Raw genomic sequence first — 14376 nt, 5'->3', positions numbered from 1 at the left:
CTAACAGTTCTCCCAATCCCTGAGAAGGAAGGTAATCATCAATAGAATTGCGTATGGCGGGCTGAATGTTCGAGATTGCGAGACCTTTTTTAATGCAATAAAATATCTGGCAAAACATCATAAAATTGTCGTTAGTCTTCAGAAAAATTTCTGCTCATTTCATATTAAGCTAGAGTGTCATTAAACTTATTACACTCGATCGTAAAACTTGAAGATAACTCTGTCACAGACGTCGGAGACACGAAAAGGTCTGGAAAACCCCGTAAATTAGTTATGCTATTTATTTCACATTATCAATGCTTACATTGTTTGACGTGTTAATTAATGACCTGACTGTTTACTGGCACGAACGCGTCGAGTCTGTTTATGCTAGAACAATTGAAAGTGCCAGATGTACGTAAATTATTGACCATAAAAACATTTCCTAAAATTCATTGCAACCCAAATCCCCGCATGTGCGACATCGGGCAATCGGTGTACGTACGTATTCGGCATCTTAAGACAATGCGTACATTGTTCTTAAGTACGCCGAATCTTGCCTATCGCACTAGCCAATCGACAGCACTCTCAGAGGAACTTCCATATCGTTAAGACCCAGAGAAAAGAGAAACGACCAATAACAGACAACCTCCCCCCTTTAGATACTTTCTCGATATTAGCATTATCAAGCCTAAACCTGCAAGGAAGTGGAATTGAAGGCGTGCATGATCAATCATGCTGCCCAAAAGTCGCGCTCTAATTGGACAGAAGAAAAGGGAAGCGATCCCTAGCGGAACCTCATTCAGTAAATTATTTAAGAAAGACAATTATAATATTCAAGACAGGTCAAGACTTATTCTCACTCTTGCCCCATGATGTTCTCATGAAAAAGGAAAAGAAAAAAGTCAATCAGTTGAGTCTTGTAAAGTAGTTTTTTATTCTGTGCTTCATAACCCAGTTACATTCGGTCTCGTCAGGCATTTAGTGCCAAGGAGCTTCCCGTCATATTTATGAAGAGAAAGGAAGAAAGTTCAATCTACTGAAGTGCAAGCAGATCATGCATGGAAGCTTCCCGTTCATGTCTGTGAAGAGAAACAGAGAAGTTAACTTCCAAGTAAGTCTTATCATTAGTATTCGATCCTGTGCTTTACGGCCTACTCATACACAGGCCACAAACAGTTAGTGCCCAAGAAGCTTTCCGCGCATGCTCACTTCACAAGACTAGCAATTCGCGCCATTTGGTTGCGCGCCATTCTTTCTAACCTCTGTATCAGACTCGTGCTTACTCACACAGCTTACTTATTTAGAGGAAACTGCAATACGTGCCAGGATCATGACCGCGGATTAGAACTGTAGTGTTCGATCAGAGCACGAAGCAATCGTAAATTCTCAAGTGGCAATATTCATGAAGTGACGATAGTTTTATAACCTATCTCTTTTCAGAGTAAATCACTATCTAAGCCATTACGTTAAGAGAATCAGAAACTTCACAACCATCTAGTTCTCCAATAGAAGTACACCGCAGCGCCACATTCATTATTGAGAATAATAAAGGTTCATTTATAACCTCTCTATGAATAATTATCCCTATATTGGCAAGTAAATAGAATAAACAGCAATAAGAAATACATATGTTAATTATTGAATCAGTGTATTAATCTTTCCACTTGCCCACGCATTCTCCCACACTACATCTAGTGGTTTGCTTAGTTAATTCTGAACAAAATGAAATGAAAAAGAAAAGGTATAATTGTCAGTAAATTAATTTATGTTTCTACAAGTTTTTATTATTACTGGATACATTTGCTTTACTGCATCTCTTATTGTATAAGTAATGAGTACGAAATAAAACAAACGTTTGTTCAGAAGAGAAATTTATGATAATTAAAAAACTAAAAGAACACTGAATAAATCGAAAATTTACGAAGTATAGTAAAATTTTAATTAATGATTTTTAATTAAATATTTTGTAATGGTCAAATTTTACAAAATATAAATTAAATACACTGCAAAAGACAATATAATCAAGATATTAATTGTTATTTTAAATTAATAGCCGGTTTATAGATAAAAATATTAATTTGTATAAACTTATGTTTTTTTCACAGAATTTTTATTATAATAATTATAATCAATACTTTTATTGATAAATAATACAATTATATTTTTATTATAATAAAATAAAATTTTCACAGTAATAATAAATAATCTAAATAAATATATTAATACAGACTTCAATCGAAAGATATGTTCATTGGAATGAGGATATTGGAGAATGGCAACTCAAGTGCGTTGCTTACACTGGTAATAATATGCGTAAATCGCAAGTCAATCTAAATACTGGAGAAAACAAAGATGTAAGAAATGTTTCATCATTTAAATATTATGCTAATCTAAAATATTATATTTTATATGTACGTGATTTAATTTGAATTTATTGTTTTTTATCTGATCTAATCATTTACACTTTTCTATGATTAAAAATCAATAATTGATATTACAACAAACAAGTTTGGTTTGTACTTGTAAAAATATATTTTTTAATGAAGTATAATTGGATTTAGATCGTTAAATACCATCAATTTTCATGTTAGAATATAGTATATAAATGTAAATCATAAATTCATTTTTATTTTAGTTTTATAATTGTACAAATAATTAAAAAAAATTTTGTTTTATTTAAATTTCGTATTGAAAAATATGTTTCAATTTGTAAATTCTTAATGTATTTTGTAAAAGTTCTAAATAAATAAATCTTTTATTTGTAAAAAATATTCTTTTAAAATTTTCTTTTTAATAATCTATACATATTAATATAAAAATGTTCATTCTTATATAAAAGTAAATTTTTTCTAAAATTCTTTTAATTGAAGTTTTAATGATTTTCATTTTTCTATATTTCGAGTACTAGAAATACAATTGTTTTTACTAATATGTCTTAATATATATATGCAACTAAATTAATTGTGGTTTATTCAACTTTATATTGAGTTGTAAAATCACTTATACAAAAATAATTTTGATAATTGGTTTTTATCCTTTTCAAACTTTTATAACTGAATATAATTATTTGTAAAATCTTATTAATTTTATTATAAGACATTCTGTAATTAGTAGACTAACTCATATGAACGTTTCCCAAGCAAATTAACATTTTCAAGAGACATGCACAAAGACAAAAAGAAAGAGTGCGATATTATAGAGTACAGTCAATTGAGTAATCAAACGCTAAAAACATAATGTTCCGAAGTTGCAGGAAATCTAGCGAAATATCTCGCTAATAATTATTATACAGTTAATTAAAGTCCTTCAGAGTAGAAATGTACCTGTTATCTAAAACTTTAGAAATATTAGCACCATTAAGAAGAAAAGTTTAGTTTTCACGTTGTTTTAAGTTCAATTATTAAATTTATAAATAGATGCTATTATTTTATTTCCGTGATCGCATCTATAACTGAGATGATCTTCACTAAATATATTTAAATTTATTAAAATTGAAATACCTCATAATTTTTAAAATTTTCAAATTATGTCCTTATAAATCTCATATTCATACAATGAATTACATTTGTTATTATGTAATCTAATATTCTTTTCACAAAATGTTTCAGAAAAGCAGTTTCTTATAAATTTTAAGAAGAGCATTATTTGGTGTATGTCAACAAAATAGTGTATCAATAATTTCATATACCATTAGTATAACCTTAATATAAGCATGTATACAAAAAAATATTAACTATTTTAAAAATTTATCATCTTCTGTAGCTAGTGTTGGGAACATACATAAAATAAAAGTTGTGATTTTCATACAATAGTTTCATATAATAATAGTAATTATAAACATTATTTAATATTGAACAAAAATATTTAAATAAGAATTTTGTCTTAACTTCTTGTTTATTACAGCAATAGCTATTGTAGTTTACTCACTAAAATTTTAAATAAGCTAGTTATGTCTTTTAAATTTTATAATAAAAAGAGGTATAGGTGTAAATCCATAGAAATATAAAATGGTTGATTAATTACTTAAATTTGAAAAGTTAATATCTAATAAGAATTTTGAATTTGCAGTGACCTTATTCATTATAATGTAATAGAATTTAATATTAAAAAATTCAGTAAAATTTAACATTCAGTAAAAAAGCAAACCTTGATTGTTATATATAAAAATATACAAAAATTTATTTTCATGTAAAAAATTGTAATTTTTATAATTTATAAAAGCTTGCATATGATAAATCCATGAATAAATCACTTCTCAATATCATTTTAGTTAATTTCCCATAAATAAATAGTTAAAGCCATTTTGCAATTAAGTTTTTATAAAAACATAATAATTTTTATTGTATAATTTATGGAATAATACTAAAAGTAAATATAGATTTTATAAAATACGGTGTCAAATTATGTTTTTTATATATACCATAATTTCTATGAATAATTAAATTTTTTTAATTATATGTGATTGCTATTTAATTTTAAATGTTGTAGTAAAAAAAAATTAATGGCCGTTTATCAATAGTTTGTATTTAAAAATTTCAACTACTATTTATATGTTATGTTTATATTTAATTTGAATTTCTAAATCGTAATACAATATATCTATTTTCATGTAATAATAAAATTTAAAATATGAATTAAAATATTACAATATGAACATCTAAAATAATTAATAAATTTATATAGAGAAATTTCATTTGATAAAACGTACATATTTTTGAATTTCATTTTATATTAAAGAACAAACAGTGATTTAAAAGATATTTAATTTATATACAATCGTGAAAATATTATACTACTTTAGATAAATTAATGTTTCGGTTATAAAATATGTACATTACAGACTTGTAATATAATAAATGTCAATTTTATATATGTTTTACATGGTAAAAGTTTACAAATACTGTAACTTCTTAATTATAATTTTTATTTTTCAAAACAAGTTTTGATGAAAAATAATATATTGCTTTAACTTTTCAAAAAAGTAATGATGAATGCCAATATAGATAAAATAATTTTATTATACAAATTATAATTAATTATTATATAATTAAATAATAATTCAATACAACTTATATAAAATTTATAATAGTATGTTGTAACAAATATATAAGCAATATATTGTTTTAATTTAAGTATTGAACATATTCATATAATTTATATCAAGCAAAATTGAACGTGCAATATGTAATTATTCAATCGAATAATATTCAAAGTTGAAATAATTTTACCATATAATGAACATTAAATACTTACAATACTCTTTTAAACAGCAATTAAAAAAATTTTTATTTGACTCTAAATATTTTTATTATATATTTCATATGTTATATTTATAAATAATATCCATTTATATAGATATTTATATATAATATTATTTGTAACTTAACTATAAATAACTATAAATAAGATAATCAAATTTTTAAGTTTAAAGTTATTGTAGTTAAAAATTGTTTTAATAAGTTAAAAAGTAAAATTAAAAAACATCCATCAATGTTAACGTTGCCTTAAACGATAATTACAGATAACGGACGAAGATTTTTCAAATGCTTATTTGTCTTATTCTCAATTAATTGAAACCATATCAACGAAAAAATCCAGGAGCCGATCAGGTGTGCCAAGACCAACAAGAAATAGATGTGCTCTAAAATGATGAAGCCTATTATATAACTTATATATAAAATATTTAAAAAATGTAAATGAAAACATTTTGAAAATAAAGGCATTTAACAAATTTTTTATTAAACAACTACCTTTTCTATTTTACTAATATTTCTATAAATATAAATTTTTTAATATATTGTTTTTATCGAACCAGTTCATGTAGTAAACTATTTTATATGTATTTGAAAATAAAAAAAAAAGTAGATTTATCACGCATGATGATATTTGTTTCTAATTATTAGTCCAAATTTTCGATACGAGAAAATCGACGAAATTGTTTTTGTTCTTGCTTAAAAATGGATTATATTAAGACGAACAGTAATAAGAATTATTTGTTTTGAAACAAAACTTAGTTATGTCATGGATTAATATTGATTTCACATTAATGTGAAGGTTCAAATGCGTATATCAAAATGAGATAATATAAAATTAAATGAAATTATAAAAATTTTTATTCTGAAAAATATTAAGATCAAATAAATTCGAAAATGTAAACCACCATATTGAATCATTGTGAAGAATAAATATTTATTAATATGTATATAGAAATTATATGAGTGAATAATTTATATGAAATTGGAAAAAAATTATGCGATTATTTTTATACGTCAGTGATATCTAAGCTTTATTATTTAAAAAGCATTATATAAGTTAATCGTAAATATGTTTCTATTTTACATTTTTAAATATTTAAATAATTATTTTTAATTAATTACGTCTTGCCATTGATTAAAAATAATAATTAGAGAGATGTTTCACTAATGTGCTGAATAGTCATTCGTTCTAAGTATATATTTAAACTTTATTATTTATTGTTAATTAATATGACTATATAATCTAGTAAAATAAATGATATGATAATACTTGTTGGTAATGTTTAAAAAATTTGAGTTTACTGATTTACAATACTAAAAATCTGAACACATTCAATTTTTACGTACCATTCCTAAATTGTAAAAAGAAAAGAATTCATCGATTTTTGTGCTATTTTCACTTGTGTCTTACTTGGAAATGTAAAACCAGCTTCTGTAATTTTCTTTTAATTTATAAAATTCCTATATAAGGATGTTCTATACACTTAAAAACGTAATAACAAGGTTTCTAATAATTCTTTTGTTTCCCGAAACAATACAAAAATGGAACATTGACAAGCAATTCCAACACAGGAAATTTTAATTTTCTTTAAAATAATCATTTAGAGAACATTGAAAGTCTGTAATAATTTCGAAGTAAAAAATCAAAATATTTTTCAAAATAAATCAAAATAGAAAATTTAAATTAAATTCTTCGTGTTAAAATTCATCATGATTATTATAATAATTTTTTATATAATTGTGTTTCCATTGATATTAAAATATTGGTACTGTGTGTATTTGATGAATATATATGTAGTAATATAACAGAGAATATTTTGGTAAATGTAATGTAAATCTAATCATCCCATATAATTTTTTGGGTTTTAAATATTAAATTAACAATTTCTTTATAAACTAATAATGAAATAAATATCAGTTTTTCATTAAAGCTAATATTAAATACATTATAAATTTTTATATAAAAACAAAAAAGATAATTTAATACTTCTAATAAAAGTTAAATCTGTAAATAAAAAATAATTTTTATATGCATATGGTCAGAAAACTATTTATTACAATGTTATTTAACAAAATTTATTACAATTTTTTAATAATAATAATCTACGAATTTAATAATATTATGAATTGAATCAATTCTACTGTGATTTATACTTTAATAAACTACAAAGTCGCTACATACTGCAATTGAACTATATAATTCTTGAAATGGAAGTTCTAGTACATACGTTGATCAACATTATTGTCGATATCATGACTGCGTCATTACAATGAACACAAACAATTTTATAATTCATAATTATTGTATATTTGATACATTTATTCAATAATTTAGCTAAAACATATTAATTATGAAAGAGAATTTAAAGTAAATATTACTATCGTTTATTAATTTGTTAAAAATAACTTATTTAAATTATTTTTTATTGAGTTATTTTCGGATAAATTTTATTTAATGTTATTTTAATATCAAATTTGTTTTATTTATTTTCGATGTAATTGAATAAAATTTATTACAATTTTTTAAATTTATTACTGTAAATAGTAATTACTAGTAATTTATATGATTAACTTAATTATATAAGAAGATAGTTTTAATAATGAAGGAAATTCTCAAAATAAAAAAAATTTATATATATATTTAGTATATATTTATTGTGTAAATAAATAAAAGTTTGTTCATTCTAGTTTTTCAGACTTCGTGTGATGGATAAAAACTACTCTTAATTTTTTAATTTTACAATTTATAAATTTTAAGTTTGTTATTCAATCGAATAACACTTCATAATCAGAAACTTATCGATTCTCTCAGCACGAAAAATTGTGTAGTAGATAAGAATACTACAGTGATTAAATAAAGGCATATTAAGTTGATTATTCATTCAGTGCATTAATCGGAATATTTAGAATAAATTAATATTTTAAAATACTTAATATATTAGAAAGCATAGAAATTATTTAAATATATTATATAAAATATTTATTTACAAATAGATTTTAACTTTACTATGCGGTAATTGTGCAAAAAATCAATAATTTTAGAAGGTAATATATATATAATTTTAAATTATCTTTCAATTTATAAAAAAATAGTTACAAATCCGAAAAGCCACCATTTATGTATAAATAAAATAAGTTATTTTCAGTTTTAAATAATATTCGATGGATAACAAAATTTTAAATTATTTAAGCTATTTATATATATTAAATTTCCAATAATATTTTTGCATTAAGTTTTTCTTAACTTCTTAATTCTTAAACATTAATTGAATTGTTGTTTTAAAACAATTAATAAAACTTATAATATTAATGATATTTATATTATTAGAAAAGGACATATAATAAAAAATTTTCATTTTTTAAATAATTATAAATTATTATATAATTATTTATTAGAATAATAAAAAATTAAATTTATATTTATATTTTAAATTAGTTAACATTAATAGCAGTAATTGTTGTTTTATAAGTATTGTTTAATATATAATATTTAAAAATCCATCTTCTCGTAACGATGATACAATTTATTTATACTATATTTATACAACATTTATACAATATTAAAAATAATCTTGATAAATTTAAATATATTCGGATTTATAATTAAAAATGGATTTATTAGAAAAATAGTTCTTTATTTCGTAACATTATCATTAATTGTGCCAGGATAAATAAATAATTCATTGATCTAAAATATCGCTTATTATTAATATACAATCAATAATCGTATTTTATTTTAATTCTCTGTAAGTCGTCGAATATTATAGTTAACAAGAACATTAGTTAAAATTAGTTAAAATTTTTATTTTATCGTTGCTTTATTAAAATTGTTAGTATATACTTTTACAAAATATGAAATAAATATGAATCAATTGGATAAACTTTAAAGTTATAATTTTTATATTTTAAGGTAATTGTGTTAATAATTTAAAATATACCTTACGTAATTTTAGATTCTATGTACTAATTTGAAAATTGGTTTGCCATATATTATTAATAACAAAACTTATATTGTATAATGTAAACATTAAAATCATAAATAAATAAATAAATTATAAACATTTATTAAATAAAGTCAATATTATAAAATGTATTTATTCATTTATATTTTAAAGTAAATAGATAAATTTGCTAAAGTATTTATTTATATTTATACGTTTTGTATTATAAAATTTAAATAAAATTCTAATAAATATAATAAAACTAAATTACTAATACATTTTAGTTGAAATTTCAATTCCCCTTTGAACAATTATTGCATTTAAACGTCAGTTTATAAATATTAAATATTCAAATGTTTGAAAATTGGTTATAAATTATGATTGAATAACATTATTAAAAATTGATTCTGTTATATTAAATATGATATACATGATTTTGATATTATAAGTTATTATCAAATAATAATATTATTGAATTGCTTCATTTTATTTCCTAAATATTTAGTTTAATTGTATTTCAAAATTTTGGATATTTGCTAGGAATGCGTAATGAATGCTGGTTGTGTATGCTTTAAAAATATTTAATGATTAGACAAGAAATTGGATTATTTCATATATTTCATTCTCTAATTAACGCGAATGCTTTGTATAGCATATTTAAAATTTTATTTTTATTACATGTATCATCATAAGACAAAACAATTTCTTAATATTATTATCGTTGGAGTTTATGCAATTATTATTGATACGATTGTGCAATATATATATTTTTTTCAATGTAGGGTAAATTTTTTAACATCGACGATTGTACAGAGTATTAATGCTATTCATATTACGCATGTATAGTTATTATCTGTATAAAAATGTTTTAAAATATTTATCTTTACATAATTGTAATAAAATTGGTCATTACTTTTATACTTCTATTGGACATAAAATCCTTATTTATCTTTTATATGATTTTAATATATGTTTTTTTTTTAATTGATTTCTATAAAATAGAATACATTAAACATGCATATATTAAACAACTACATTCGTGTATATTTTTTTGCAGCAATATCGATTTTCTATCAGAATAGAGCGCGAATAATATTAATAGCTGTTTATTACACTCATATGACTATGCAAAATATTATTTGACATCATACGTGTATATATTTATTAAATAATGTTTATATTCCTTTTGATTTTGAAGGATATTAATTATTTTTTAATTGTATTTATTTGTATTAGTATAAGTGTAACTAAAAAATTTGTAGGTCAATATTTTATATTGTAAACATGTAAAATACTTGAATAGGTGTGTAATTTTGTTTTCCCCGTATATATATATATATATATATATATATATACATGTTCAGGATTGAAGTACCCAGCAATGAGAATTTATTGCTTTGTTTAATATATGATTCCATTACATTTAAATTTATTATAATACGTAATATTTGAAGTAGTCGTTACGAAAATTCTCGATGTATTTAAAGCCTTATACCGTATCCGCATAGCGACAAAGGAAGATTCTCGAACCTGCTAAAGCCTGCTTTCCGAGAATTTGACAGAATCTCCAAGAATTACAAACTCTAAATGTACGAAATCATACATAAGGGACAATAGACGACGAAGAAAATCAGTCTTGTTGAGTAAGTTAAAGTGAAATAGTGCAAGTCACAACAGTTGAAAGTTCTATACGTCTGTCTACGGGAAGCCGTGCAAGGTATACTTATTTGTTTACATTCTTCATTATCTATTGCTGGCCAGCTATCGGTGCGCTCTCCGCAACTTGACGCTAGTCAGACCGCATTGATAGCGACGAAATAGTCTGGCATCACCAGAAAGCTACTTATCATCGTTTATTGTTATTACGGCTTAGCGCTGACACTATCGGTCAGGCCTCTGCAGCTTAATTATTATCAGACCGCTAAAGAGGGCGCCCATACTGTCTGGTAACCCCCCGCTACATTATCATTATTGCGGTACAACGTCGAAATTATCAGTCAGGCCTCTGGAACGTGGTTCTTATTAGATCGCGAAAGAGGACGCCGATACTGTTAGATAGTTTCCCCATCAATCATCGCCGATGAGAGCGCTTATGACTTCGCGATTCTTGCGATTCTTTCCCCTGTAAAGAATGCTGATGAGAATGCTCACGGTCTCGCGACACTTGTGATTCTCTCCCCCATAAAGAACAAGAAAGCGTGCCCAGTATAACCAGCCCAGTTTTTGCCTTGCACTCCCAGACGGCATTCTACCGTTTCTGGCCAACTGTTGGAATCATGACGAACTCAACAATTCTCACAACGACTGGTAAAAACAACTACCAATGTAACATAACCTTCAATAAAAGTCTCTCACTCACCCACCCTCACTCTCAGTCATTAAACCGGAGGTACGGTCTAATCCAACCACCTTGGCCTTCGGACCATTCTGGTGGCTGGAATTCCAAACAATACATATAAATTGAAAATATACATTCATAGTCGATAATTTATTATATGAAGAAATTAGCAATTTTGCTGTATTAATTAGGAATGCCATGATTATTTATTTCATGACATTTACTACCCAGTAATATTTTAAATATAGTCATTTATATACAATAAATATTTCTCAATTTATTGTTTTATACAAAATGTATAAAATTAATTTATATCATTGTTAATAAAATCATTTTCTATTATTCATATTTTAATATATATATATATACATATATATATATATATATATATATATATATATATAATACGCGCGCGCGCGTGTGTGTGGTCTATGTGTGCATGGCGTTGGCATATATGTTTACATATATGTATGTATCCATGTATGAATATTTGGATATATAATGAATGTTATTTTTACAGCTGAAGCATCCTAATAAGATTTTAATAATATATAAATAATGAATACATTGAAACAAGGATGGTTTAGTGAGATAAACGATCTGTGGCCCGGTATTTCACAATCGCTAGAAGTTGAAAAAATTCTTTATATTGGGCAATCACATTATCAACAAATTCTAGTTCTGCAAACGTAAGAAAAAATGTTATAAATTATTAACTACTAAAAAGATATATTTTGTACATGAAAGAGATTAAGTAATATATGCATGAAAATAAAATTTCTTCCGATTTTCTTTTCATGCATAGAAAAAATTTTAATATTTCATCTGAAAATTTATTGCTAAAAATTTAAATTTAAAAAAATATCATAATAATAATATACATCATAATATCATAATATAAATAATAAATATAATATTTATTAAATAATATTTATTAAATAAGAGAAATAATAACATTTTAATGAACTTGCTATAAATTATATAAAGTTGAAGAGTGAAGGATTTTATAATATCTTTTTGTATAAATATATTTTTTGATAATAAACGGTGAATTTTACTTCGAAGTAGATCTTTTTTATAACTACAAAAGACTAAAATATGTAATTTCTTAAGTGGTTTACTCTTTTGATTCCTTTATTTGATTATTTATACGCAATTATTGTTTCTGATAGTTTATAACGTCTTGATTACATTGTTATTATTTCTGAATTTTAGTTAGTTATAAATTATATTTTCTAGTTTAATATATATATATATATATATATATATATATATATATATTGAGATTCTATTTGTTATATTTTTATTATAAATGTATTATTTGTAATATTTAAATTATATGTACTATTGATATTTTTTTAATTAAATAGCATTTTATTTTATCTATGAAAGTTAATTTTATTTTATTATGCTTTCAAAATTCATTTTATAATGATCATTTTATAATGTTTTATATATTATATGTTAAATTTGTCATTTCTTGATTCATTAAGTTAGTATATAAACTGCATCTGTGGTAATAAGACTTTATAATATTTAAAATAATTTTTATAGCCAATCACATATTTTATATTGTAATAGTTTTTCTTTTAAATTCATTACGTAATAACTAAAGGTTAAAAATATTTCTTCTGTATAGAATATAATGATGAGTAATGAAATTCTTATGATTCGTAGTTATATATATGCTGATATATAATATCCACTTGCTTTATCTGTGCTTGTCACTGAAGAAAGTTTTTGAGATACTGCGCATATGTATTATGACTATTTTCTATGGATTTATTGTATACGAATTTTTCATTCTAGTTAATTTTCTGGTACCAATTTATATTATTTTTTAAACTAATTTAAAAGCGTAAGAAGTATAATTTTTCTTGCACTTTAGCTTAGAATTTTGTAATTCATATAAATATATTGATGTTTTCAATATATGATGATGGCTGAATAAACCCTCGACATCGTACAGGCCCGCTAGCACAACCTGGGCACACTTACGCTCTGTCGAATAAACCCTCGACATCGTACAGGCCCGCTAGCACAACCTGGGCACACTTACGCTCTGTCGAATAAACCCTCGACATCGTACAGGCCCGCTAGCACAACCTGGGCACACTTACGCTCTGTCGAATAAACCCTCGACATCGTACAGGCCCGCTAGCAGAACCAGGGCACACTTACGCTCTCTCGAACTAACCCTCGACATCGTACAGGCCCGCTAGCACACACAGGGCACACTTACGCTCTCTCGAACTAACCCTCGACATCGTACAGGCCCGCTAGCACACACAGGGCACACTTACGCTCTCTCGAACTAACCGTTCGACATCGTACAGGCCCGCTAGCACACACAGGGCACACTTACGCTCTCTCGAACTAACCGTTCGACATCGTACAGGCCCGCTAGCACACACAGGGCACACTTACGCTCTCTCGAACTAACCGTTCGACATCGTACAGGCCCGCTAGCACACACAGGGCACACTTACGCTCTCTCGAACTAACCGTTCGACATCGTACAGGCCCGCTAGCACACACAGGGCACACTTACGCTCTCTCGAACTAACCGTTCGACATCGTACAGGCCCGCTAGCACACACAGGGCACACTTACGCTCTCTCGAACTAACCGTTCGACATCGTACAGGCCCGCTAGCACACACAGGGCACACTTACGCTCTCTCGAACTAACCGTTCGACATCGTACAGGCCCGCTAGCACAAACAGGGCACACTTACGCTCTCTCGAACCCTTTGACATCGTACAGGCCCGCTAGCACATAACAAGGAACACTAGCACTCTTCCGAAGAACACTTCGGAACCGTGCAGGCCCTGAACAGCTGACTCAAGAGTCACTGTGG

General features: G+C 25.4%; 1 protein-coding gene across 2 annotated transcripts in view; it reads left to right on the top strand.

Moving 5' to 3' along the window:
* Klp64D (kinesin-like protein 64D) overlaps positions 1-3752 on the top strand; it is a 30267-nt gene extending 26515 nt beyond the window's left edge. For both annotated transcript variants that reach the window (XM_011505587.1, XM_011505588.1), the window contains exons 7-8: positions 2211-2336; positions 3591-3752. In XM_011505587.1, the coding sequence (XP_011503889.1) occupies positions 2211-2336; positions 3591-3608 (144 nt within the window). In that variant the 3' untranslated portion in view covers positions 3609-3752. The remainder of the gene's footprint in view (positions 1-2210; positions 2337-3590) is intronic.
* The last annotated feature ends 10624 nt before the right edge of the window (positions 3753-14376 follow it).

This window comes from Ceratosolen solmsi, unplaced genomic scaffold (assembly GCF_000503995.2).
Source record: "Ceratosolen solmsi marchali unplaced genomic scaffold, CerSol_1.0 scaffold135, whole genome shotgun sequence".
NCBI classification, from domain to species: Eukaryota; Metazoa; Arthropoda; class Insecta; order Hymenoptera; family Agaonidae; genus Ceratosolen; species Ceratosolen solmsi.
This window is presented reverse-complemented; position numbering and strand designations above follow the sequence as displayed.